At 40.2% G+C, this 22,521-nt stretch overlaps 1 protein-coding gene across 1 annotated transcript in view; it reads right to left on the bottom strand.

Moving 5' to 3' along the window:
* Positions 1-22,521, bottom strand: part of CFAP61 (cilia and flagella associated protein 61) — a 224,539-nt gene that overhangs the window by 186,879 nt on the left and 15,139 nt on the right. Inside the window, exons 3-8 of the mRNA XM_067532819.1 lie at positions 21,715-21,865; positions 18,450-18,526; positions 17,447-17,514; positions 16,957-17,083; positions 3,396-3,528; positions 372-525 (exon numbers count right to left, since the gene is read on the bottom strand). Coding sequence (XP_067388920.1) covers positions 372-525; positions 3,396-3,528; positions 16,957-17,083; positions 17,447-17,514; positions 18,450-18,526; positions 21,715-21,865 — 710 coding nt within the window. The remainder of the gene's footprint in view (positions 1-371; positions 526-3,395; positions 3,529-16,956; positions 17,084-17,446; positions 17,515-18,449; positions 18,527-21,714; positions 21,866-22,521) is intronic.

The raw sequence follows: 22,521 nt of genomic DNA, 5'->3' as shown, positions 1-22,521 counted from the left end.
CTTCAGTTAACTGTCCAGTTGCAGATGACATCTGGGGGACATGCCAAGTGCTTTAATTTTCCAAAATTTGAACTTTGTTTATATAATGCTGCTGATCCTGAAAGATCCTCCATCTCCTCATCAGTGACAAGCATATCATAACCAGAGACAACTGCTGTCAAACCTTCTCACCTCACCCCCCAAAAAATATGCATTGTGAAAACATCTCCTCACCAGGCACAGTCATTTTGTGTTTTCTGCTTGATGTAAAAAGTGTTGAGCTAGTCCATTCCAAAATGTCCCCTTCCAACCTTACTAAATAACATATTTGGAAGTTAAAAATAAATGTAGCCTAACTGATTTTGAATCCATGTATTTTACTCTGTTTTTACCTGTTTGAATGCTTGGCTCCTGTGGTGGTTTGAGAATATCATCGGGATGTGGTATGCACAGCCCATGGAAAGGCCCCAGGTCAAAACAATCATGAAGCAATTGTATATTTACTTCAGAGCACACATTCATGAACCCTACTGCAGTTCCATCATCCTGAAATATCAAAATAATATGATCACATTCTTAAAAAGTTGTAAGGCTATATAAAGACATGAATTTGGGGCACAAGAAAAGGCATCCCATCCAGTATATTTGATCATTTTTATCTTAAATCGCACCTTAACAAAGCTATTTTGTACTAGGGTTTGAAAGATTTATATAGGAATAGCCAGACTGGACCAGCAAAAAGGTCCAACTAGCTGAGTATCCAGTCTCTGATAGAGGCTAATACCAGATGCTTCAGAGGAAGGTATAAGAAAAAGTAACACACAACTTTAAAATACCCAGGGGAAGAATTAAAAAAATTGTTAGATATTGTTTGTAAGGTTTTTTGTTGTTGTTGTTGTTTTTCTGTGTAACATTTTAAAATAATTATTGAGATACAAAACATAGCTAAAGGAAAAAAAAGTGGCACTTTTAAATTATAAATTTCAGAAAAGATTCTTGCTTAATTTAAAACCGTGTTTAAGTAATGTCTGGATCTAGCTAAACACAATGATTGACTAATTGCTAAACACTAGTGTACAAATTACTTTGTGCTCTTAAATGGAAGAAATATATTTTTTCCCCCTGTGACATGGTTTAATTTGGGGACAGGAAGCCCAGTAATTATAGGCACTAGATAATTTCAAGTTCTGGACATATCAAGAAACAAATGCCTTAATAGATTCACAGGCAGATATAACAGTGATAAGGACCTTGCATTGATGAAATAGCAGGTGACAATGGTTTAATAATGCATGGAATTGGAAGTTCCCTGCAAGTTACAATATTAAGTAAGAAACAGATACTGAAAGTAAGAATCAACATTGATTTTTCACTAAAACAGGCAGGTAGAAGGTAGCCACTTAATTTTTAGCGTTATATGCAACCTATCAATAAAACATATAACTGCAATATGTATTTTTCCCTCCTATACTTAATAAAAATCTTGCAGTAAAAGGCTGGATTTGTCCAGCTGTCTTGTTAAGCCATCAACACTTCAATAAAAATAAAAATAAAATCCTCCCCCTCCCCCCAACAACAAGTGATTGTTTGTCTTGTTTGCGTAACTGAACAAAAGATGGGTCTCTGCAGTTGTCTGGCTGCTATGTAATTTTAGGCCCAAGGCTCAGCAGAGGCTGATTAACCAATCCATCTACCATATGTGCAAAAAGAGGTTGCCAGCTTCAGTCTCTGCAGGGGAAATTGGCATCTATCTTGGTTCACATGGAGGTGTCTTTCCAATCTGCAGCAGCACTGGTGACTCTATACTATGAAGGCCTGAAGCACCTTTTGCTGGTTTCGTATTGAGCTATAAATGTATGATAGAAATATATTATTTATAAGATAGCTGTTCGTAATGTGTTATTACACTGATGACTTATTGTTTACCGCTTGGTTTCAAACAGCAGTGATTACATTTTAAGGATTTTTTCTTTTTTCTGTTTTGCTATAGGGAGCAGATTTCTGTAGTTAAAGTAGGTTATATCTTCTATCTGCCTACAATACTTCACAGAATTACGAAGTATGATAATTAGACAATGTAAAATATCAATGTTGTTTTAAAAATATCTTCCATGCTGGCCACTCTCATTTCTCTTTTGGTTAAGAAACTAATTCCTGATTATTGGAAATTGCACTCATTTTCCTGCATGGATCAGGAGATGGAAACGAACGTCAGTGTTCACTCATCTTGTCCATCTCTAGCATCTGCCTTTTGGAGATATTTTTTACTATGTATCCTTGGTTACCAGTCCTTACATGCAGTATTAAGGTTGCTAGTGAATGTAATTTGGATATTTATAGTGCAAAGTGACTAAAATAGCAATAACTGATTTAAGATCACATCTTTCAATTATGTCAGAAAAATCTAGCAAATTCTCTAAATTGTAGCTTCATTTATATCACCATGAGAAACAAAATATATAAACAAATCACTTTGGGATAGAGTGTGGCATTTAGCTACAGTCCTGTACTGAAGGCACAGTTTCTGGAGCATGAAGCATCGAAAGGCAGTACCTGCCTGTGCATTCCAGTTGTGCTAGGGCAAATACAAACTGCTATAGTCCTTTAAAAGGTGTAACATACTGCTCACTGTATGTCCAGCCAATTCTGGTGGTCTCTGCATGGGAGGGCAGAACCATGATTCCGTCCCTTTTCAATGAGTTCCTAATGGAAGCATCTCAAGAGTAGTCTCTATACTTTCTTGACCAAAGGGGCTGCAAATCTGGACAGTTCTTATGCTCCTGACTCCCTCCCACAGAAAAACTGGCCAGTCAAGATTAAATTAATACATTTCCATTCTTTTATGAAAAAAGTTTTCATGTGACATACAATGATGATTTTGTTGTCACTTAAGGCCCAACTCTGCAAAGGGGTGAGCACCATCTGAGAAGTACTTAGCATCTTCAAAGCATAATGAGGTCAACAGGAGTGAAGGTCACATGGATCCTCACAATCAGAACACCACAGAACTGGCCCTTAATGTGCATGTTCTCAATTTCCTCATCTGTAGAATGGGTGACACTGTCATCCTCAAGAATATTGTGAGGTACAATTGCAAAGTATCTTGGGATCTTCAGATGGAAGGGTATTTTAGAAATACAAAGTATGATTACTATTTATTACTAATTCACTTGTCATGTTCCATCCTTAAAGGACATACCCACTGCAATGGGGCAATCACTTTCCAGAGAGAACTGAAAGCTTACTAGGAAAATGGCTGAATTTCTCAAGTGTCAAGTGGCCATCAAAATTATGATTTTTGCTTTCTAAGGCATAGTAAATCCTAATTAGTTCTTTTTTATTCAAGAAGCCAGTGCACCAGCTATTATCGAAATACAGCGTAATGAATGTTAGCCTACTGCATGTCAAGGATCTACCTCACAAACAACAGCATGGTTTCCTTCATCTTGAGCTTCTATTAGCTCTGCAAGAAAGTATTCTCCATAGGTTTCTCTCAGAATTTCATTCTGATGCATGAAGATAGGCATGAGATCATCATGGTCTTCCACCCTATAAAACAGATGTTGTCTTTTAGAGTCAGTGATGTCTTAAAACTTTCTAGCGCTAGAATACTGATCCTTTAGAGAACAGGCAAATGATAATTTCTATACAAAGGCAACCATTTATTTGATGTCAATGACATAGTTATTTTTAGAATAATGTTATAAAATAAAAACACGTTCAGTGTATATTGTTAAAATATTTTTAGAACGCTTTATGAATGTACTCTGATGCACTACAGAGAATGACAGAGCATGAAAGAACAGATGTCTTGCTGGGCATACCAGAGGTAACTGAAAAGGAAAATTTGGATAGCTATTATTTCTTACAGCATAGACATTCTTTACAACACTTTAAACAAGAGATCTTAGGAAGGTAATTGGAGCTGTTACTGTAAACATTGACCACATCTTTCCTTGCTGGAGGCGTGGCCCCTGCTGAAGCAGAACCAGCAGAAAGTAAGGATCCATAAAGAAACCCAATCCCAGACATCTTCAAACAGCCAGGACTAGTTATTAACCCTCTATGAACTTCCCACCCCCCACTATCCCAGTATTGGCAATACAACGGACTCTTTGTGGTGATGCTTCTATTGGAAGATGCAAATCACTCCTCTGATGACAGGATAAATTACTGCTGCTCAGGGCAAAAACAACGTATACTACATATCTAAGTGCCATTTCCATTACATAATATGACTGTTCCCCAACTCCATCCATCCACAACCTTGAATGATATAAAAAAGAAATTCCACACTGCTGATATAAAGGAGCTGCCATTGACTCTGAGATGAGGAATGAACATATTGAATAACCTTCTTCCCTGCAATGCATCCAATGGAATTTCCATAAACTTTTTGTGATTTTGCTTCCTCCTGTGCTATGCAACAGAGGTGAGTATACTGACCCATGACAGCAACATAGGACTTACAATACCACAACAAACCAGTAGCCCTGTCAAGTTCCTCATCACGTACTCGTCGGTCATCTGTAACTACCACCATGACAAAACATAAACAAAACATGAGATAATGGTTGAGATAGGAGGAGGCCTTTACTTACACTCTTACCCAAAGATGAGAAATAAAAACTTAGTCTTTTAAGTGCTGCATTGCTGGCAGTGATTGCTAATTTACAAAGCAAGTCTAACAGCTCATCTAATATCCCCTGATGAAAAGAAATAACACAGGGCTGACAAAAATCTACATTCAATTGGCCAGATCCTCAGCTAGTGGAAATCTCTTCATGGAGCCATACCAAAGAGGGTGCAAAGATGGGTAGGGAGGCTCTCCCTATATCTTTACTGTCCCCCCAGCACACCTGTGCAGAGTCAGCTATAACTGTGTGCTTTTGTGTAAAAGATATCATTAAATTACATAATTTCACTCAAAAAGAATGAACTGCGCTTACTCGCTAGTTGGTGTTCTGTGACTTGGTGAGCTAGAATTAACAATAGGGGCATTCCCTTGCCCTTGGTGTCAGTCAGTCAGTCGGTGAAAGACCAATCACAAGCAAGATTTAGCATCAAGCTGTTCCCATTCCAGACATTGCCTCTAAAAATGCCCAGTCAGCTACTTCAGAAGGTTAGCATATGCTACACTCCCTAAAGAGAATCCTCTATCTCCCCTTTTTCTGTGCTGTCCTGAGCACATGGACCAGATCTGAATCTGGTAGGGATGCTCTAAACTGAGGTGAGGTCACATTGTTCAGATCTGCACGCACTAGCAGCTGTCTGGGCAGGGGAACCTCTGAACTATTTCTCGGCTGGATGTTTCAGCACGTCAGCCCTGAACTGGAAGGTGCTCCTGGGTAGAGCTCCTTCTGTGTGGAGAGCCTGTGCTGTCTTCCATGGCTTCTGTGGCTAAGGCCCAAAGATGACACTTCAGCTGCTGCCTTCTTCACAAAGGCTGGGGAGCCTGAAGGCATGGCCTGAAAGGGTAGTCCAAATCTCTCTCCATTCTCTGCCTAACATCTGCCAATCATCTTTCCAACATAAATCATGGATAACTGGAGGGGGGGAAGGGATAAAGACTTAGGACCCAATCCTGCAACTTACTGCAAAGATAGACCCTTGAGTCTACATGGCTTCCCAATGAAGTCAAAATGGGACTCCAGTAAAGGCATAATGGTCCTCCCCATGTAGCAATTTGGAGGACCCATACTTTAGCTGCTTTTATTACTGTTCCCGCTACATTCAAATTGCTGTTGGTGTGAAAGTTACCTCAACCTGTCTCTACTTGGCCTGACTTACACTGTTGTCAGTAAAAGTCATACAGTATTCACAGTGTATAGAGTCTCATTTAAAGGCCCGAAGAGATTAACACACTTAACAATACTTAATGTTTTCTCACTTTAAAAGCCAATATTAAGCTTTTAAAATCCTAGTTCTTAATCAGGAGAAGCACCAGACTGAATGAGAATTTTAATGCATGTTGAATAATGTAGATAAAGAGTACAGTTAGGAAATGCAAAACCTACTGATTGATTTATTTACTGCTTTTTAATGTACCCATGACACCTGGGCCTGTCACAAAATAAACATACCTCATGTTAAACTATCCACAATAAACAGGATAAACTGTCCCCATCCTGTACTACCCAAACCAACTAGTTCAGCAGTGGTCCAACAAACATATGCTTTACTAAAATGATGTACCTTGCACTGTCCCCTAATAGTCAGGAAACACAGGCTGTGATGGACCACAAGAAGGAATGAGTTCTACAGCTAGGGACTCCCTACTGAAAACACCTGGCCTCCAAGTCTGCCTGACTGGACTTCTATAAATGTGCATTAGCTAATCTCAACTGTCACAGAAATGCACAGGGAGAGAGATGGTCCCTAACGGTGAAAGAATCAAACTAAGGCGAGCATTAGACATTTGAGCCAACAAGAGAAGATGGGCATCCAGTGCAGTTCACTGAGCACATGGGTGATATATTTCCACCAACCCCCCTGCACTAAAACAAGTAAACCAGCATATTCTTCCCTTGTTAAAATGTATAGACCATTTTTAAAAGGTACCTTTCAAGTATAGCGCACTGCAGATAACTAAGGCATGATAGCTAGCAATATCTAATGACCTCTTTGATAACCACACATTTTAAAAAGCAGAATGAGCCACTGCTGCTACCTTGAAATTGAAAAGGAGCTGGAGATTCAAAAATACCCCAAGAGTGTTAATATTTTTGGCAAAGAGTGGGCATACTACACCCACAGGTGGTGCAATCATGAACTTTATCACACTGTCATCATGTCAGCCTAACGAGTATTATATAGATATTAAGTAATAAAGGACCAGGGTGGCTACAATTAGGCCTGTCTGTTGGTTCCATTCAGATAATAAACACAAAACTGGGACATGTATTGCCATCCAGAAGCAATGCAAGTGATTATTTCGTTGTAAGGTCTCTAATGACCTCTAGTGGTCAAGTATGTAACACATTTCTTATAAATTACTCATCCAAACATTCAGACAGGGCTGCAACACATTTGAAAATGTTCTGAAACAAAGTAAATTAATTGCTGAGGAAACTTTTTAAAAAGCTAGAGTCATGCAACTTCCAAATCCCTCTTAAGATTAACAGTCTTAAATCTCTTAGTTATTAACACAGCAATTTCTTTCATTAACTGGGGGCAATCCTTTTATTAAACATTCTTCGAAAACCACTGGAATATATTACATACTATACTCCTAACAATCTATAATTCACAGATTACAAGGTAGCCAGATAAACTATGGCAGCTTCCTTTTTCTTCAAGTTTTTGTTCCTGTATAAGCAGAGTTCGCAAAACAGGATCAGTGTTCAAAATTGGCACCTTTCTGCAATTAAAAAATACAACTCGGTTTTTCAAAATGATTTATAAAATAAAACAAAAATAAAAAAGACATTCTTACAGTGTTCCTACAATACATGAATCAGTGCAATATTTTATGTTGTAAAGTTAAGCCTTAGTTAATTTACACTTCTTTCTTGTTTATTACATATTGTTTTGTTTTTAGTCCATTAATTATTATTACATAACATTTATATTGTGGTAGCTCCAAGAAGTAGCTAGGTCAGGGCCTTAATTTTCTAGGTGCTGTACTAACATATAGTAAAATCAGTCTTAAGTCTATTTTCTTTCTTCTTTTTCCTGGGAAGGGCAGTTGCATAAGTCTATATTTCTTGCTATTGTTGAAGGCCCTCTCCACTGGAGGTTTCATAATCAACTTCTCATTTAAAATGCAGAGTGTTTAATGGTGTCAGTTTTACAGCTATTGGTTGTCCCTGATATGAAAATCCAACAAAAGGCAGGTGGGCAGCTATGTATGTTAGATTTTTGTCTCCTTTATTGAATCATAGAATCATAGAATATTAGAGTTGGAAGGGACCTCAGGAGGTCATCTAGTCCAACCCCCTGCTCAAAGCAGGACTAACCTCAGCTATATCATCCCAACCAGGGCTTTGTCAAGCCTCACCTTAAAAACCTCTAAGGATGGAGATTCCACCACCTCCCTAGGTAACCCATTCCAGTGCTTCACCACCCTCCTAGTAAAAAACTTTTTCCTAATGTCCAACTTAGACCTCCCGCCCTGCAACTTGAGACTGTTGCTCCTTGTTCGGTCATCTGCCACCACCGAGAACAGCCTAGCCCCATCCTCCCTGGAACCCCCTTTCAGGTAGTTAAAGGCCGCTATCAAATCCCCCCTCACTCTTCTCTTTTGCAGACTAAACAAGCCCAGTTCCCTCAGCCTCTCCTCATAAGTCCTGTGCTCCAGCCCCCTAATCATTTTGGTTGCCCTCCGCTGCACTCTCTCTAACTTGTCCACATCCTTTTTGTAGTGGGGGGCCCAAAACTGGACACAATATTCTAAATGCGGCCTCACCAATGCCGAATAGAGGGGAATAATCACTTCCCGTGACCTGCTGGCAATGCCCCTCCTAATGCAGCCCAATATGCCATTAGCCTTCTTGACAACCAGGGCACACTGCTGATTCATATCCAGCTTTTTATCCACCGTTACCCCCAGGTCCTTTTCTGCAGAGCTGCTGCCCAGCTCGTCGGTCCCCAGTCTATAGCTGTGCATGGGATTCTTCCTTCCTAAGTGGAGGACTCTGCACTTGTCCTTGTTGAACCTCATTAGATTTCTTTTGGCCCAATCCTCCAGTTTGTTTAGGTCACTCTGTATCCTATCCCTACCCTCCAGGGTATCTACCACTCCCCCCAGCTTAGTGTCGTCCGCAAACTTGCTGAGGGTGCAATCTACCCCATCCTCCAGATCATTAATGAAGATGTTGAACAAAACCGGCCCCAGGACCGACCCCTGGGGCACTCCGCTTGTGACCGGTTGCCAGCTAGACATGGAGCCATTGATCACTACTCGTTGAGCCCTATGCTCTAGCCAGTTCTCTATCTATTTTATAGTCCATTCATCCAACCCATACTTCTTTAACTTGCTGATAAGAATACTGTGTGAGACAGTATCAAAAGCTTTGCTAAAGTCAAGGTATATCACATCCACCGCCTTCCCTACATCCACAGAGCCAGTCACCTCATCATAGAAAGCAATCAGGTTGGTCAGGCATGACTTTCCCTTAGTGAATCCATGTTGACTGTTCCTGATCACCTTCCTCTCCTCCAAGTGCCTTAAAATGGATTCCTTAAGGACTTGCTCCATGATTTTTCCAGGGATTGAGGTGAGGCTGACCGGTCTGTAGTTCCCTGGATCCTCTTTCCTCCCTTTTTTGAAGATGGGCACTATATTTGCTTTTTTCCAGTCGTCAGGGACCTCCCCCTGTTCCCACGAGCTTTCAAAGATAATAGCCAATGGCTCTGAAATCACCTCAGCCAACTCCCTCAGCACCCTCGGGTGCATTGCATCCAGCCCCATGGACTTGTGAATGTCCAATCCTTCTAAATAGTCTTGGACCCGTTCCTTCAGCACTGTGGGATGTTCGCCTCCTTCCCATTCTGTGCCACCCAGTGCAGCAGTCTGAGAGCTGATCTTGTCTGTGAAGACAGAGGCAAAAAAGACATTGAGTACCTCAGCTTTCTCCACATCCTCCGTCACTAGGTCGCCTCCCTCATTCTCTAAGGGGCCCACACTTTCTCTAATCTTCCTCTTGTTGGCAACATGCCTGTAGAAACCCTTCTTGTTCCCCTTCACGTCCCTTGCTAGCTGCAACTCCAATTGTGCTTTGGCCTTCCTGATTTCATTCCTGCACGTTCGAGCAGTGTTTATATAATCCTCCCTAGTCATCTGACCAAGCTTCCACTTCTTGTAAGCTTCTTTTTTGCGTTTAAGTTCGCCAAGGACATCTTTGTTAAGCCAAGCTGGACGCCTACCATATTTGCTATTCTTTCTGCACATCGGGATGGTTTGCTCTTGTGCCCTCAATAAGGTCTCTTTAAAATACAGCCAGCTCTCTTGGGTTCCTTTCCCCCTCATATTAGCCTCCCAGGGAATCCTGCCCATCAGTTCCCTGAGGGAGTCAAAGTCCGCTTTTCTGAAGTCCATGGTCCGTATCCTGCTGCTCTCCTTTCTTCCTTTTGTCAGGATCCTGAACTCGACCATCTCATGGTCACTGCTGCCTAGGTTGCCACCCACTTGTACTTCCCCTACCAAATCTTCCCTGTTTGTGAGCAGCAGGTCAAGAAAAGCACGGCCCCTAGTTGGTTGCTCCAGCACTTGCACCAGGAAATTGTCTGCAACACTCTCCAAAAACTTCCTGGATTGTTTGTGCTCTGCTGTATTGCTCTTCCAGCAGATGTCAGGGTGATTGAAGTCTCCCATGAGAATCAGGCCCTGTGAACTGGAAACTTTCCCTAGTTGAGTAAAGAAAGCCTCATCTACCTCGTCCTCCTGGTCTGGTGGTTTGTAACAGACACCCACCAGGACATCACTCTTATTGTTCTTGCTTCTAAGCTTAACCCAGAGACACTCAACTGACTTATCTCCAGCTTCATACTGGAGCACAGGGCAGTCATAGTGCTCTCTTACATATAGTGCAACTCCTCCCCCCTTTCGCCCCTGCCTGTCCTTCCTGAACAGTTTATACCCATCCATGACCGCGCTCCAATCATGAGAGTTATTCCACCAAGTCTCAGTTATTCCAATCATGTCGTAGTTTCTTGACTGTGCCAGGACTTCCAGTTCTTCCTGCTTGTTTCCCAGACTTCTTGCATTTGTGTACAGGCACTTGAGATAAGTAGCCGATTGGCCTACTTTCACAGTATGAATCGGGAGGCCTCCCCTCCTGCACCCTCCTCCTTCTGCTTCCTTGTGGTGTCCCTCTTCCCCACTAACCTTCGGGCTTAGGTCCCCGTCCCCCGTCGAAACTAGTTTAAAGCCCTCCTCACTAGGTTAGCCAGCCTGTCTGCGAAGATACTCTTCCCTGTCTTCGTTAGATGAATCCCGTCCCTTCCTAGTAATCCTTCTTCCTGGAACAGCATTCCATGATCGAAGAATCCAAAGCCCTCCCTTCGACACCACCTGCGTAACCACGCATTTACTTCCCCAATGCGACTGTCCCTACCTGGGCCTTTTCCCTGAACAGGGAGGATGGACAAGAACACCACCTGCGCTTCAAACTCCTTTATCTCTTTTCCCAGAGCCACATAGTCCGCAGTGATCCACTCAAGATCATTCTTGGCAGTGTCATTGGTGCCCACATGGAGGAGCAGGAAGGGGTAGCGGTCTGAGGACTTGATAAGTTTTGGCAGTCTCTCCGTCACATCCCTAATCCGAGCTCCAGGCAAGCAGCACACTTCTCTAGTTTCCCGGTCCGGACGGCAGATGGATGACTCCGTCCCCCTTAGGAGGGAGTCCCCGACCACCATCACCCTTCTCTTCCTTTTTGGAATAGTGGTCGTGGAACCCCCATCCCTAGGAGAATGCATCTCTTGCCTTCTGATCAAACGGGTCTCCTGATGATCCATTTCCTCTGAAGGGTCCTCCAAATCATTCTCTGCCGTAGTACTTGTGCAGAGAGGATGAAAACGATTCCTTACTTCTATCTGCATGGTTGGCACATGGGTTCTCTTTCTTCGGGAGGTCACATGCTGCCAATTTCCTTCCCCGTTCTTCATTTTCGCCTGCCGGGCGTTCTCTGAATCTTCCTTACGCTCTGCCTGTGCCTGATGGAGAAAGACATTGTTTTCTGTAATGCACCGCAGGGTTGACATTTGGGCCTCTAGTCCTTTAACCTTCTCTTCCAATAAGGAAACCAGCCTGCACTTGGTACAGATGAAGTCATCTCTATCCTGTGGGAGGAAGACAAACATAGCGCACCCAGTGCAGGTGACAACAGATTGAGTTTAATCTGATGCATTAATTTCTCCATTTCCACTATGTCCTAAAATTCTAATGAATCAAAATATTAACAAAAGAGAGAATAATCCCCTGCTAAGAACCATACTGCTACTGAAAAATCTTGAAGACTCATGCTCACTGAAAGCCACGATATTAATTGTAAGACCTAAAAGGATTACTAGTGGCCCCTTAAAACAGACCATATACAGTTATTGACCAAATCTGAGTCATAATCCCATCCCAATAATCTTTCACCTGTGAGCAGTCCTATTAGATATGAATAAAGCTTCCAATATTCCCATGTCCTCATCACCATTAGTCACCATTTGCCTTATAGCTTTTGTTACATTTTTCTGGAATAAGATGTCATTGAAACAATATTTTAAAATAGTTTTCCTTTAGAATAGTACATACTAGATAAACTTTTTCTGAATATCATACTGATAACCATTCCTCAATGGCTATTTTTCTGTTAAGACCTTTCCCCAATGGAAACTAATATTCTCCTTTATGTTCCTATTGATCAAGTATGTAAAATGAAACCCTTAATACCAAGTTTTCCCTGAAGCCAGTGATTTAAAAAAATTAAATATAGGACCTGATTCCCATTTAGACCACTCTGGCAGTTTAAAGAGGCCTTAAAGTGGTTTAAATGGCCAGAAGTTCTGTTGATTAATTTTATGACAAATACTGTGTCTGGCTTTGTAAATATTGTAGAATGGTGGAATTGAACATAGGGTATAAGCATGGCTTAAGTGGTGCTTAAACGATTTGTGCTGGCCTTATGCACAGGAGTGTATTTGACCCTTAGAGAAAGATTATTCTTCTCTTGGTCATCAATGATACCTTTTATTCTTACACTGTCCCTTCTTTTATGATTCTCTGTACCATTAGTTTGAAAGATCCCATCTTGTCCCTTTCTCTCTGTTTGTTTGATTCCAGTCTGCAGGTTCAGTGTCTCCTCTGTAATCTCTGCTACACTAGATTCACCTGTGCTGGCCTTCTCATCTAGGTCTGCCAAGTGGGTTTTTTGGGGGAAGGTGGGGTTGTTTTTTGGGTTGTTTTTTTTTAAATACCTAGCAGTTTGGAGTGAATTTCAGCTATGTCTGCATTGATCTCTGTTAGGAACTCATTTGTATCAATTTTTTGCTAGAAGTCACTGGATTCGTTCACATGATTTTTAAGCTTGGATGACAATCTTGGGGACCCAATACAGGTGGATTCTGCAGCTGCCCACTCCAAACTGGGAGTACAAGCTGCCATTAGTGACAAAAATTTCCCACTCCACCTTCATCCCTTACTGAATATGTTGGATAGGTAGAAACCTAATTTGAATGGGCTTATATAGGCAAGAAGGAACTATTGGTAAATATAACAGACTATATATTGTGATTCTAGTTATCCACCTGAAACCTCCATCTAAAATGAAGCTATTAATACAGCAGACCCCGGCTAAAACAAATATCCACACACTTCTTAATTTACACTAAAAAATGGTGGTCTCTCCTTTCTCCTCAGACAAGATTTCGTGGTTGGAGTGGGGTCTTCTATTACCATGACTTCATTACTTCAACTGGATTTTGTATAGTATGTTTACTATGAAATTTCAAATAATTAAAACTAGTCTTTTGGTTCAAATCAATGAAGCTGTACTGTAATTTCAACTTGCTGTTTTATTGTGCCAAGCAATGAAAGGTAGAAAGAGATAAGAACCACTATTTTTTTCATTTATACTTAAGTGTTAAACCTATATATTTGCCACTCTGACATTTCTATACTGCTGCCACTGGCTCTTTTAAAGCAGCGCTGTACTGAAATGACACTCTCCCTCCTAAAACGTGGGGTTGCATGAAATCACATTTCAGGATTTGGGTCCTGATCCTGCAAACCTGTAGCACGAGATGGACTTTGGCATGCATGCAAAGCTCCACTGAAGTCAATGGGGCTCTCCAAAAGTGCAACAGCTTCCTTGTATGCGACATGTTGCATGATAGGAACCACAACGTCTACTTCTACAAACCAACCCCCTTCTGTCTTTATAAGAGGCGGTGGCTTTTTACACATATAGATATTATTCTACTGTCTTCCCAGATTCGAACAAACAAATGTCACAGTAAAGGCAGATTTGTGATCTATTGTACACAGCTGTAAAGTGAAGAGAAGCACAAACAATGATCATTAGATCAAATGGCAAGGTACAGGCAAGGAACTTCAATATGAAAGCTCATTGGTTTGTGTTTTGGATGCTACAGCTTTAATTCACATTTTAAAGGTCAGATAAAGAATAACTTCAATAAATAGGAGTTAAGCAAAGGATCAATTTACAGCATATTTTTTCCTGTGAGTAAGGGGGCGAGGGAACAGAGATTACTCTAATCTCATATCATTGACCCAGAACATGTTGCTAGGCAGGTGGCTGGGGACTGCGTCAAAACCCTTTCATCAATAAGTCTCTAAAGAGTTTCCACTGAATGTCACTACGGATGCTAGTGAAGTATAAAGGCAAATACAGAGGAAAAGGGAAGGAAAAGCATCAGCAGTTAATATAATTTAGCGTACTTGAAGAATCTATGACAGACTATACTAAACTATGAATTTTGCAGCACAAATAGTTACATTATTTTAAACAGTTTGCTGGCTAGTTTTCTACCCTGGTTTTCATTAATGCTACCAGTCCATTATTACCTCATATGTATTACAAAAACTCAGGCAAGATGGCATCTCTTCAGTATAATACTGGAATGGCTTTCTTAGCATTTTCAATCATGTCAAAAAATGTTATTTCCCAAACCGCATTGTTTGACAGCCCTCAAAGGGAAGAATGTACTTCAGATTAATAAAAGACAAACATGATGGACAGAATCAAGGGACATGGATACCTTTTCAAGGCTCTGGAGTGAGTTTATCTTCTGCTATTACTTCAACTTTAAGGTCCCTTCACACATTATTGATTGATGGTGGAGAGTATAAAGTACCAAAGAAAGACTGAATATGGACTCAGAGGGAAATGCAAACCAGTCTGCAGCACATAAATGATTTTGCAACATGCCAAAGTTTAACACATATTTCATTTGCAGTGGTGGATACTATTTGGAAAAAAGTGTAGATTTTAGACATCTGCAAAGAACATCGTGGAGCAGCATTTCACAGTACATAAACACAGAATGATTTAAGCAACATTCTTCCTACTTGCTAGTTAAAAGAAACTGATTTTTTTTTCTTTAAAAAAGGAATTGCCACAGAATACCTTTCCTGTGAGGAGAAAACACATGTAGGCATTGTGAGTAATACCTCTTGTTTATAAGGATCTAGACTACAGAACAACAGTACTGAAAATGGTTATAGAGATAATAAAGCTAAGAGCAAAGAACTAGAGATGAATCTTGTAGGGATATCCTTGACCCCTCCCCCAAGGCCTAAATGTGACAGCAACATCACACTTCCGATGTGCTGGGGGGCTGAGAAGCAGATAGCCACACAGCTGGACTCTATTGATTTATTTATTTGTATTATTATATTTTTATTACACTGGTGCCTTGAAGCCCAAATCAAATTCTGGGCTCCATTGTGGAAGACGTTGTACAAACACACAGTAAGACCTGGTTCCTGTCCCAAACTGGTTATAATCTAAGCAGGTCTGCTGACAGGGGGAGCCAAAAGGGGCAATTGCCCAGGGGCCTGGCGATTTTAAAAGGGCCCAGGCTATGAGCGGCAGGTGAAGCTAGGGAGGCTAGCTCCCCGTCCTGCCTCTTCCGCCCGCGGCTCCACCCACAGTCCGGCCTGCTCTGCTCTGCTCCACCCCAGGCCCTTGCCCTGCCCCTCCCCCGCTCGCCACCGCATCCCTTCCCCCCTCTCTGCTTGGCCCCCCCTCCTCTCTTCCACACACCCCCTTTCCCTGCCATGTCCCCCCTCCCCACTCAGCACCCCCACACTGTCACTCGCTGCATGCGTCCCTCCTCTCCTCCTCTGTTGCTGTTCACCACATCCTTCCACCCCACTCCCTGCTCAGCCTCCCCACCCCACTCCTTGCTCAGCCTCCCCACTTTTGCTCGCCACCTGGGGGGAAGGAGAATGTGGAAGAGAGGAGGAAGACCAAACAGGGAGGGGCGGGGCGAGACCTGGTGGTGAGTGGGCTGGGTCTGGAGTGGAGCAGGGTCGGTAGAGTGTGGGTGGGGCTGAGGGCAGAAGAGGTGGGATGGGAAACTTTGCCTCCCCTGGTCATAAACCTCAGCAATCCCTTTCCAGGGGGGAGGGGCCACTGACTGATCTGCCCTGTGGCCTGGAATTGCTGCCAGTGTGCCTGAATCTAAATGAAGCAGACAGACAGAGGGTGGGGGAAAATAGGATTATTATACCTGGTTTTTTCTTGCACTCCCTCTGCGGTTTGGAGAGAGGCCTACACAGGCAGACAGTGAGTGGATATAGTTACGGAGATCACCCATGGGTTTGTACACAGAGTGAATTCATGAGTGCCAAACAATGTGTAGGAAGGCAGGCACTAGCATGCTGGAAGGTTTGTTGGGGCTAAGGCCTCTTTACTCAGCTCTATTATGCAATTCCTTTACAGAAAAGCCTTCTTACCCAGGCTTTGCTCAGTTGGTCAGAATTTGGCCTTATCAGAAAAAACAGGGACTAAACAGCAAGATAGTCCAAGAGGCGATGTGGAAGTTACAGAAAGTTCTTCTGTACCCAGGAAAATATGGAGCAATATGACATGTACAAATAAACAGATGTATAAGAGAAACATCAGAATCTGGAAACTGTATTGTTATACAAATATTCAGTTAAATCATACAGAAATAAGGCCACCTATCTTACAAAAAATTCAACTAGTCTTGTGACAAATTAGAATAAAAGTAACTATGCAGTCTTGTCGTAGCTCTGCTGGTCCCAGGATATTAGAGAGACAAGGTGGTTAAGGTAATATCTTGGTCCAATAAAAGATATTACCTCACCCATCTCATCTCTCTAATAAAAGTAACTGTCATGAGTCGACAATTTGGGTCATAAAGAAAATTGAAAAATGTGGGAAGGAGCTATTTAGGTGTTTTAATGAAAACTGCTATGACTACGATTCGAGAAAGTGGATTCCTTCAGTTGAACCAAACAAACTCATCCTGGCAAAGAAGATGAAGGTATATTACCTTGCTTTGCGAATGTACAGCTGGGGACAATGTTGGTGCCTGTGGCACATAAACAAAGTAAAGTCCATATCAATTGTCGAACCTGGAACACTCATCATCGGCTCAAAAAAAGTTCCTAAGCATGGGCCTAAGAATGATAAAAACATGTTAAAAACTATAATGGAATGTCACCAAAAAATCTCTTAACCTATCAGTAGAACTGTTCGAGCAAAATGTGGTTTCAAATTTAGGCCATGATACTGCACTATGATCTACAGCCATGTCAGATCAGGGCCATACACTGTTAGCCTGTTTGTGTAATATTAAGCAATATAAGGCTGAGTTGATGCTATTCGAAGTTTAAAAGGATATGATAGGATTGGTTCTTCCACAGTTCTATAGAATGATCCCTTCTTAATATGTTGAAAACAACACGACTGTATTAATCATAATGATACTTAAGACTACATTGGTTGTTCTAAGATTAAAATAATATTAAATAAACTCTTACCTAAATCCACATGACTTGGTACAAAAAGAAGAATAAAATGCACTTCTGGTACTGCATTAAAAACTGTCCTGGACAAACAATATTACTTTATTTAGTATCAGTAACTACATACATCAAATTTATCAGCAAGTCTCTTAATGAAAGGAACTTTGTTCTCTGTAACTTCATTCATAAATGCACACAGCTAAAAAATTAAAACATGATTTCTGAAAAAGATTACATAAAAATTATCAAGGCATTTTCACTGTTTTTTCCACCCAATATCTCTTTTTAATATCCTAATCCTATGATTTCACATAACTTCCTTTTTGTATCAGTTTCCCAGTGGTGAAAAATTAAAGATGCCAGATCTCTGCCAGCAGATCTTTGACCTGGCATCTGGATGAGCTGGATTTTACAGTTAGAGTAACTGTAAAACTGACAACAACAGCACCAGATGCAATTTACGCTGTTTATGTAGGGATGCTGTGAGCTGAACCACATTAATTTAAGCAGTACTTGCTTGTTTGTGAATTGAACTAGCGCTCGGATGTATTGTATTATTTGTACTGCATGGTCTGTACCTAACAAACATTTCAAGGACACCCTGCAGACAATGGTTTTTCAGAAACATTGACAACTTTTAGGCTTCCTGCACAACCCTGCACCATGAACCTTCTTCTCCCGCCACTCCAAAAAATCGATTTGTCCCAATGACTGCATTACTGATATTTATGTCAAGAATAACAGCAAGAAGATATAGCAAGAGACTACACTATTAGGAAAATATATTCAGAACTGTAAGAATCTAGTTTTGAAATCTAGAATGTACATCAGGGTACACTAGTTGTGTCATGTCATGCCACATACTGAAATTGTTTAGAAACGTTGTTAATTTTTGTTAAAATTGCTTTTAAGCTGTTTTTTGTTACAGTAACATCTTTTAATTCCACAGTCTCTACAGATAAGAGTTAGTAGAAAACTGTACAGGCTTCACTATGCATCAACTTACACATCAACTCACCTAATGATTTCTTGGGCACATCCAACTGCATATTCATCATTTGCCACAAAAAAATGCATAAACAGTGTATTCAGAGGCTATAGTACAAAGAAATGAATGAATAAAATAAAATAAGTCCATGCATGCAGTATTTTTTAAATTAATTAAAATCTCAATATACAAATTTAATTGCGAATCCTGTCAGTAAAGACTCGTGAGTAACTTGACACACATAAGTAGCTTCATTGACTTTAATGGGACTAATTGTATGGGTAAATTTACTCCTGTGCATAAATGTTTGCAGGAGCGGGGTCTTAATGTCGGGATTTCTGAGTCTCGCTCTATGCAGTAAATTAAAAAAAGCCAGAAAACTTGGCTTATACTCATATTTAATATTACAATAAGTTTTAAGGCACCAGCACTACATTTTTAATTTAAGAACATTTGACTGAAAAAAAGTTTGTCATTTCTTTATATAGAGAGTAAAAAAAAAAAAATCACATTTGGAAAATTGCTTTTCTAGAAAATGAATAGCAAAAACAATGCTACTATATTAAGGTGGTCTACAGATTGCCTGAATCATTCACTTGTGGCTCTGCTATTCATTACATAATGCAGCCATACCAAATGTATGCCAGTAAACCTTTATATTACATCATCATATATTATCTACATGCGTGTTTACCTCTCCATCCAGAGGAGGGGTCAGGTTAAAGGTACATATTTGGCATACATGGCTCTGTGGAGCTAACCTCACAAATGTCAGCCAGGGGAGTACTCCTAAAGTGGAGGGGAAACTACAATTTTACTCAGCAGTTTTGTCATTTCATACTTATTCCAAATGGTGAGACAATGAAAGCCCAGCTTAGACATAGAGAGAGTTCATTTCAATGTTTCTTTTTTTTTTTTTTCCTGCCATTTAGATAGGTAGATTTTCCCTGATCCTCAGAGTATTTTAATCCTTAACTAAAAATCTAAAGGCCAGATTCACCAATAAGCAAAGTAGCCAGAGCATGGTTCCAGCAATGCAAAACTGCCATAAATATAGTTTAACTGGCCAATTAAACTGAATTTACTACTGTTTTGCATTGCTGAAGCAGCAGGAAGGAGCCAAAGCACACCAGTGCACCTGGCCCTAAATTTCAGAATCCATTTCTAAAACAGAGATGTCTTTTTCTTTATTTTTTTTTAAAGTATAGTATTATGGAAGAGAGAAAGATGAAGGAGAAAGAGGTGAATGAGAGACTGGTCTGTTAAAGAGGTTCAAGTGTAGAATTAGGAATCAATAACTTGAGTTCTAATCCTAGTTTTGAGTAGAGATGTTAATTTAGACATCCCTACCAAATTTCAGTTTGGGTAATTATATTCTGCCCATGTAAATTCCCCTGAAATTTTAATTGGATGCAGCATTCTTTACTTTCTGACCTTAAACTATTTTAGTATTGCTATGCTCTGAAAAAGACACACCTTGAAATTGAATTTTTTGAAATTCTATTTTCTGATATACCTGAACTTTATGCACTTAACTTCAGCTTTCATTTGAAGTCAATAGGAATACTCATGTGACTATAGTTAAGCATATGCTGAATTACTTTTCTGGATTAGGATCCTAAAGCACTTTTTAAATGATATATTCTCAAGTTTTTTAAAAAAATCTCTTTTTAAAAAAATAATAAGGTCCTTCTACTTTTTGCTGATGTTCAGATAGGCCTTCAGGCCAGACCTGGGAGCAGTAACATCTTAGATGTTTCAAGCTTTCTCTTTTCCACCTTTTCTCTGTGCACACTTCAGCCAGCTGCCTTTTCATCAGGCTCATTTACATCTTTTTTGTTGATGGTGTTATTGGTAAGCACCCCAAGCATAGCCTGGGGAAAAGTATGCACCATCAACAGTACAATGAGATCAACGGTGTACAAAAGGCTGTCAACTGTACAAATAAAATAAACTGAAAAAATATCATTTTTTTCCTTTTAGTCTCTTCAGTTATAATGATTTTAAGATTTTTTTTTAATAACAGTATACACAACAATTTCAGGTAGCAATGCTGGACTTGACAGTTTCTTTAAAAACAGTTGCTTAATATCACTAGTGGATAACATTCTTTCTAGGCGGTTTGCATATCATTTTGATAATTTCAGTATTGCCAACCCCATATGTTAAAAAATCATGAGATTATTAAGCCAATAATATATTTTGGTTTTTCTATTTGCCTTCTGGTTTTTGTCTTTAGTATTCAATTTTTTCAGCTTATCTCAACAACCAAAAACGGTCTAGAAGTTTACTTTTTGAAAAAAGGAAAGTGGAAATTCTCACATAATGACTTGACTCCATGAGTTAAGGCTTTCAGAAAAATGCCAAAGATAGTGAGACACTAAATAAAATTCTAAGAGCTGGTAACACTTTAAAACTGTACAGAGCTCTAAGATGAGGGATAACTATTATAAAATCTAATATGTTATAATTTTCTAGTGTTGAGAATGTTTAGGGCCCCAAGGATGTTCTTTCAGTGAGTCAGAACATTTGTGTAGAAAAACCCATCGGCCAACTTAGTCAAACAAAGAAATCACTTGGAATGGAAAACAAAACAAAAATTTCCCATAAAAGGAATCCCATTTTCTACACTGACCTCCTTCCCAAATCCTAGGGAATAGCAATACATGTAACAAGGACAATGCATCCCTTTAACATCTGTTGTAATCTAATTGTTTCCCCTCCCCCCCGTATTGTACCAAAAATTCAATACAGAGTATTCAAAAGAAACAAAATAAAAAACCAAGTTGAAAGTGAAAACAAATATGAAAAAATAAATTACTTATCGTTAGGGTTACCACTTTTGAAATGCAAAAAAAACTGGCAACCACCCACCCACCACAAGGCAACTCACAACTCCCCTCCTCTTCAACAGCCACTTATAGTACCTAAAGAAATAACCCATGTAGATAAGACTGATAACATCCCACCATCTCCTCACTCTCACGTGACTCAAACTCTCTCTCACACAGATGCATGGTGCACTTGAGTGTTGGTGGGCAGACAACTGCTGTATTTTCAACAGTTTTGATCTATTATGGCTTAAAGTGTGGAAGTATCTTTACAGATACAGATGCAGCATCTTTAGCTGGACACAGAAACTTGTAACATTAGATATCCCAGTGTACTGTGATAAGTATGCAAATCTTTAGACCCACATAAAAAAACCCTGGCAGTTTAAATTATTTTTCTGGCAAATCCATAAAAAAACCCAGCCAGGCCGATCAAATACCGGCCAGGTGGTAACTCTACTTACCGTGCATTTTTTATTACTGTAGTTTTCATGTAAGAATGATTCCCAATCAGCTTGATCAACAATATTCCAATTTGGATAGTCCAGAAATGCAGCATGGGCAATAACCTCATTCTTCTCATTGCTGAGTGTCACGGCAAGATTAGCTTTTTCTCTGTGGAAAACATTTCAATTTGCGGAAGTTAAAGAAACGACAAAAAGAAGATTCTGTAAGTGATATAAGATTTCTTAGTCTTCAGGTTATAGCTGTTCAACAGCATCATGAGGGAACCTTGTTAGAGGTTAACGTAAAGGGTCTCCGATACGCTATACAAACATTTCCTGCCAGTAAATCCATCTTCTCTGTGGAACCAAGAGAGTTTAATAATCACATTTTCAAAAGTGGTCACTGATCTGGGGGGTCCTCTGATTTAGGTGCCCAACTTCAGAGAACCATAGAAATGTAAGGCTGGAAGGGACCTGAAGAGGTCATGTAGTCCATTCCCCCATACTGAGGCAGGATTAAGTATACCTAGACAATACATTTGAGGCACATTGGACCCAGTTTTCCAGAGGTACAGCTTCAGCTACCACTGACTTCAGCTGGAGCTGTGGGTACTTGGCACTTCTGAAAAATCAAGCCCAAGAGATCTCAAGCTGGGCACAGAAACTGAGGCACACAAAATCAGTGGCCACTTGAAAATATGGGTGATAAACCGTTGTATCTGATTTATTACTGGGTATGTACTGATTGTTCTATTAGCCTATATGTGACACAACTAATAAACTAATATGTAATTCATCTGCATTGTAAAGTGCTTTAGAATAGCT

Source organism: Emydura macquarii, unplaced genomic scaffold (assembly GCF_026122565.2).
Source record: "Emydura macquarii macquarii isolate MOO-44397 ecotype Brisbane River unplaced genomic scaffold, CSIRO-AGI_Emac_v2 contig_3305, whole genome shotgun sequence".
Taxonomy (NCBI): domain Eukaryota; kingdom Metazoa; phylum Chordata; order Testudines; family Chelidae; genus Emydura; species Emydura macquarii.
Note: the sequence above shows the minus strand (reverse complement) of the source record. Positions and strands in the feature narration are given on the sequence as shown.